This window comes from Elaeis guineensis, chromosome 11, assembly GCF_000442705.2.
Source record: "Elaeis guineensis isolate ETL-2024a chromosome 11, EG11, whole genome shotgun sequence".
NCBI classification, from domain to species: domain Eukaryota; kingdom Viridiplantae; phylum Streptophyta; class Magnoliopsida; order Arecales; family Arecaceae; genus Elaeis; species Elaeis guineensis.
In genome coordinates this window covers 110,175,332-110,182,042 of record NC_026003.2, presented here as the reverse complement: position 1 = coordinate 110,182,042, position 6,711 = coordinate 110,175,332, and the positions used below count along the sequence as shown (strand labels likewise).

Here is a 6,711-nt window from a genome sequence, read left to right as displayed (position 1 = left end):
TTTATATTTTTTAAAAAATAAAATTAATTTTTTTAATTATCAATATATTTTAATATGATCTAATATTCACTTACCAATAAATAATGTGATCATTTTTTCTTAATGGATAGAAATAATCTACACTCATTGGTGGACTTAGAAAAAGAAAAGAATGAGAAAGAAGAAGTGGTAGAGGAATAAGTAAAAATGAAGGAAGCCGCCATGAAGAAGAAGAAAGAGATGAAGAGGAAGGAGGAAAAAAAAAAGGACGTTCGTGATGAAGGAGAAGGGGATCAATCAGAAAGAAGAAGTAAGAAGGAGAAAGATGAAATGAGGAGGAGGAAGGGGAGATAGTGGAGAATGGACAAAGATAGAGGAGTTACTATGGAGGAGGAGAAATAGAAAGCAGTAAGGAGAAGGAAGAAAGAAAAATATCGGCTACAGAGGAGGAAGGAGGATGATGAGGAGGAGGAATAGAAGGTGGTGGAGGAATGGGTGAAGATAGAGGGAGCTCTTATAGAGAAGAAATAAGTGAGGAGGAAGGAAGAGGAAGAGGGAGAAAGAAAGATCCTAGCAATGGAGAGGGATTAATCAGAAAGAAGGAGGAAGGAGAAGGTGAAGATAAAGATATTTTTATTATTTTATAAAATAATGATATCATGTGATAGTCATGTGATATTTTTCGTTAATGGAGATAAATCATTGGATCATATTGAACACATCGGTAACTACAAATGTCAGTTTGATAATTTTTAAAATCAAAAGATATAAATAAAATTAATTTAAAAATAAAAAAATATTTTTATAATTTTTTTATTTTTATAAATTAATAATTATTAGTAAAATTAGATCATCAACTTTGGATTCTCCTCTAAATATTTTCTTTCTTTTTGCATCCTCTTGTCGCCTTGGAAAAGTCCGGAAGTTTATTGGAGGCGGGTAGCACCTTTTTGATCGGTCATGGTAGTTGAAAGAGATGAATGTTAGAGGGCGGGTGCAAATATTTACTTGGTAGTGCGTAGGTGTTATTTTTTTCGGCAAGTTAAAATGAGTCCAAATCTACTACCTTCATCTAAGATTTAAATAGCTGTGGCTATGTTTTAACCTGTGCTAATTGACATGAATAATAAAATTATAATTATTAATTTTCATACAAGGTTTATGCATTGTCTCCATTGTTGAAAGGAATAATGATAGAGACATGGATTCGACGGTGCCACACGTCCATCACAGAGTATTGGGCAGCCATGATGGCCGTGCCATACATGTTGCACACATTGTTTGATAGACATCTTTTTCTCTGATGGGGGCCATCCATGACTGCACCATATTCATAGTATCTCGCACGCATCATAGAAAATCCACACTGCTGACAGAGGGTAGGCTGGACATTCACTTAAGAGGGGTGTTCCATTTTTTTATCAACCACACGTTTTTTGACTGCAGGGATTCAGGTGTATACATGGCAGTGGTGAACATTCAAACTATCCAGTTTCTTTCCACAAACCAAAAACAATGCAATCTAATAACTATCCGCTAAGTAATTAGGTCCAGCGAAGATTAGTAATCATTTCAAGATTGCAGAAAACTGGCTCAACTTATTTCAAAGTGAAGGATGTGGGAGAAAGCAAGAGTAGGATATGACATAAACGTCAGCTTGGATAAATGAGCATGATGACATTTGTTGGCTCACAGCCGCTACCATGACTTCCATACTTCAGTTTTAATGCCAGTCGTTCACTCATTTCCCATTACCCTAACCTGCTATAGCATGACTCAATGAAGGGAAATGGATGAGGGACCTAAAGGAGTAAAATTAGCTGCTATTGAACTCTAATTTGAAGGCGTCAGCTAACTCAATTGTTAAAGTCAGGTGTTGATATTAATGACCTAGCTTTAGATCTTGCCCTCACACTATTTTGACCCGGCTTTGACCCTACAGTCCTCAATAAATAAATAAATAAAATCAAGTTCTAATCTAATTATTCGGTTTGATAATATAATTCATGCTCCTTGGCCTAACCTAGCCTACCAACTAGTTGGCTCGGAGGTTAAATGATGGGCTTACTCAGCCCGTTCACTTGTGTAAGCAATGACAAATGTCTTGAATTATTGAAGTAACTGAACAAAGAGCTAACAACCTAATATCAAAATAAAGAAGTCAAGACGACGTTTATTAAAGTTATGGCCTAATATCCCATCACGTAAGCCTCTGTTATATAATAGAAGAGACTTGTTAACATAGATGAGTCCAGTCGTAGAGATTCCATCACCCTACTATTAGATTGGTAATAGTTTAGACGATTGCTGCTAATTAAATAATGTCTGGACTTTCCAAAGGCATATATGATTATATGAATTTGTTGGACATTCTCATTGCATTGTGACAAATTTAACATGATATCATCGTTGTAATGAATATTTTCTCATATATAGGTAGCATCCATCGCGCCCGGCTCACGTGTGTATCCTTCGAAAGAAGGATTGGCCTTCGCATGAATTCATTGTTGATCATCAGATGCTTGCTTTGAGATCTGTGCAAATAGACAAATGATGGAGTTCAGAGTCCTTTAAGAATTGTGCAATGAGCGATCCGTTGGTGGTTGCGTGCGAAAGATACCACCTGGTCCCAAGACGTTTAAATGAAAACCCAACACTGGATAACCAAAAGCAGAAATTCCCAAAAAACCATATCACAGCCGTATGATAAGCCGGCAACAAAGTAGAGGACTCCTCGCAGGTATCAGCATTGTCCTCAGAGTTGATGCTAGTTGATGCAACTTTTGCAGCATCACCTTATTCTTTATGTTGTAAATAAGAGAACTATAAAGATTGAACGTCTAAAGTTTATCAAATCATTAATGCCAGGAGAAGGCACTCAAATTCCAATGCAGGCAATTAGCCGCAACTTCTATTCTCAATTTCGTCAGCAATTTTATTCGGGTGAGTGATTATGACCATACAACAAGGACCCATTAAACTTACACAGCCGAGTTCTGAAATCATTGGGAGATATTTGATGGGAAATACGAGGGATTTAATGCATTGCAACTGTCGTACAATCAAAGAATTGACTGATATTGTTCCAAATTATAACGATGTAACTAATACATTGCCTTCAGAATCCAATCCCACTCATCTGCCTTCATCGGTGATCAGCTGGGAGAAGACCTTGCTTGCAGTTACGTCCGGGTAATCTTCGCTCACCCTTGCCATCGAACTATCTTCATCAATTGATCTACGAGCTGAAGGTGTCCACCCAACTCGTGCCACCGGAATCTGCGACTCCTCATTGCCACTGTCCTCGTAAGGCTCCCTCGTCAGCTCTGTTTCCTGATGCTGGAGAGCGTCCTCCAAGTTCCGTAGCACATCTTCCATTGTCGGCCTATCGACACCGTGCTCTGCAAGGCACTTCTCCGCTGTCTCGCCAAACTTCCTCAGAGAATTCACGTTGATCTTCCCCACAAGCCTCGGGTCAATGATCTTCTCGAGCTGGCCTCTGCGCTTCCAATGCAGAGCCCACTCTGCCAGGTTGACCTGCTGACCTGAGAGTGCCAGGTCTATCACTGGCCTCGCGCACAGCACCTCAAGGAGCACCATTCCGAAGGAGTAAACATCAGACTTGTCGGTGAGTTTGAGGTTCTTGAAGTACTCAGGATCTAGATATCCAAAGGTGCCCTTGACCCCAGTGGTAACATGGGATTCGCCGTAAGAAGGCCCCAACCTTGAGAGCCCGAAGTCCGATACTTTGGCCAAGTAGTTCTCTCCGAGCAGAATGTTGGTGGACTTGATATCACGGTGTATGACGTTATGCGAGTAGCCTGTATGGAGGTAGTTGAGGCCCCTGGCGGCGCCAATGCATATCTGCAGCCTCTGCTTCCAGGAAAGGCATGGCAGGTTGGAGCCGTACAAGTACTTTCCGAGCGGTCCCTTCTCCATGTACTCATAGACCAAGATCATTTTCGACTGCTCGGCGCAGTAACCAAGCAGTGACACAAGATGGCGGTGGCGAATTCGTGACAGGAGGAAGATCTCTCTCTGGAACTCTGGATAGCCTTGCTTTGACCCTTGCATTCCTCGCTTCACTGCAACTCTGGTGCCATCGCTGAGAACTCCCCTATAGACCTTCCCAAACCCGCCTGTGCCGATCACGAACCTCTCGTCAAAGTCGTTGGTCGCCAATTCGATTTCAGCAAGGTTGATATGGAGACCCATTTTGAAGTTAGGCGAGGCACTGGGTGCTGTTCTTTCAGTAAACTTTCTCGAGAGATCAACAGAATTGGCACCGTCGACGTCGGTCCTGTACGGTGCCCACAAATCTGGTGTTTCCTCTGGCTTTGCCACACTCTTTGAACAACATCTCTTACGTACCAGCACCAATACTGTGATCGCTAAAGCAATGAGAAAAACACCACCAACAATGGTTGAAATCAGAATGGCAATCTTCTTGGTTTGGCTAGGGCCTGAGTCAGTGTTAAAGCTTCCGTCAAGGCTGCCGAAGGTGTTGTTCACCTTCATGATCTCCAGCCCATTCAGGATAGCATTAACCGTCGCCGGGTTGCTGCTCTTGCTAGAACGGCCAATGCTAACATTGATGTGCTGCTGCAGAGTTGTAATATCCAAGTTATATTAAGATTTGATGTCTCGAGATTCGATCCACATTGAACCCACAGCGAGGTCCGCGACAAAAAACGAAGTCCAACGAGACCAAGATCACTTCAAATGGAGCTCGGATGGAGGAGATACGAGCTTTTGAAGCTTACACGAGATCCGAGACGGCGAAGTCCGTCGGTGGCTGGTGGCGGCGCGCTGCAGGCGCGGAGCACGGCCCAGGTGGGGCCAACGCACGGGGCGCGCGGCCCAGGCATGCGGCCCGGGCAGGTGCGCGGCCCAGGCGGGCGCGCGGCCCTGCCCACGCGCGGGCATGCGGGGATGGCTCGGGCCCAGGCGCCCGGTGCGGGCGGGCCCAGGCTTGTGCGCGCGGGCTGGCCCATGCCCAATGCTGCGCCTGGGCCTGTACCCTGGTCCATCGTGGACCAGGTGGTCCACAGCCCAGCGCGTGGACCGCGCGGGCATTTTCCAGCCATTTCGCATGGTCCACGGTACTATTCCATGGACCGGTCACGATCGAACGGCTAGGACGTACCGATCTTGATCCAATGACTTGGGGTTTGATTTGGCTTGGTTTAGGACTCCTAATCAACATCTAATTGAGTATTTAAGGCCTTTAAAAGGTTGTGCCTCACAGAGAAGCCGGCGTGATCTGGTTTTCTGTGGATGCACCGTACGGAGCCCATAAGGAGAGAAAGGAGCGCACGTCGTTGAGAGAGGAGCCCATAAAGAGAGCTTTACAAGAAATAATCAAGTTGATTTTATTTACAAAAATATTGACTTGAGTTCTTCTAGTTTGTCAAGTTGGAATTAATTCTTTAAAAAAAAAGATTGATTTGAAAATTATCTAAATGATTGTAAGTAAACCAAAGATTAACTCAAATTAATTATAGACATCTTGGATTCTTGAGGAGTGATGAAGTTTATGTAATGATTTCAAATATAAAAGTGGATGAAGATTCAATTTTGAGGTAATATCCCAACAGATAGTAAAGACAAAGAAACTTAAAGTTTTGCTCTAAGTTTTATATGAAATTTGAAAGTTGGATCTACCTTTGATTGATATAATATACAAGGATATTTTTATTTTTGATAGACTTATATAATTTGGTAAGTTGATATCAAAGTACACAGCAAAAGTGTGATGGTTTAAATTGATTAGAAATATTAATCTTTAAATCAAAAGATATTATAGAATAAAATATTAATCTTTTAAATCAAAAGATATTATAGAATATATTTGTTGTAAATAAGAAAATTTTATTGATAATGAAAGAATGCTACAATTTTGATCTAATCTGATCATAGACATATAATTTTTATCAGTAAGTTATTTCATTATAGATAATATCAAGAAACTTAGATATCTCAAATATATTATTAATAGCTTAATAGTTTTGTTATTAGTTCAAACCTAGAATGTCTTGATACATATATCATTTTTTTCAAAACTTAACATTGTTACTTGAAATGACATAGAAGATTGAGATTTTCTTAAGATGAAAGTCTATCTATTAAATTAATTGGAAGGTCAAGAAAGAAAGAAATCGATGATTGTGAAGATTCCAATGTTGATTTTTTTTTATTTTTATATCATAAGTAGTCTGAGATAATTATGAATTTCGAGTGGAATGTATTGGACAAATAACTGTAGTATGTTAATACAAGTCTAAAATGTTACTGTTCTTCAAAAAAAATTGAGAAATCAATAAGAAGGATAATTTGAAATTTCAAATAATTTTGTTATAACAAGATCATGAGAAATAAATAATATGTAAGACATTATTAGAAGCGTGAGAATGACATGATGCATGTATATAAATATATATATTTTAGAATATATCTCAAAAATATAACTTAATTTTGAGGATGAAATTATTTGAAGGGGGAGAATGTGACACCCAGCCCATTTGGGCCTTGGACTGGGCCTAAAAATCTAGATGCCCAAAACCCATACAAAAAAAAAAAACAGAATGGGAAGAAGACTCACGATAGGAGTCTTCTTCTCCGATGAATCCGAATGGAATGGAAGTCCTAGGACCACCGGGGCCTAGGGCTCTCTATAAACAGCCTCCCCCTCCCTCAAACCCTCTACCAACAATATTCAAGCTAGATTCCTCT

The 6,711-nt window shown here is 40.5% G+C and overlaps 1 protein-coding gene across 1 annotated transcript; it reads right to left on the bottom strand.

The window, feature by feature from the left end:
- Positions 1-3,114: 3,114 nt before the first annotated feature.
- LOC105036612 (probable receptor-like protein kinase At5g24010) lies at positions 3,115-4,608 on the bottom strand (the record flags this gene model as incomplete). The annotated part of the gene is made up of 1 exon (XM_073245350.1): positions 3,115-4,608. A coding segment is annotated over one exon (1,494 nt), but the record flags the coding sequence as incomplete, so codon positions are not given.
- Between the last annotated feature and the right edge of the window lie 2,103 nt (positions 4,609-6,711).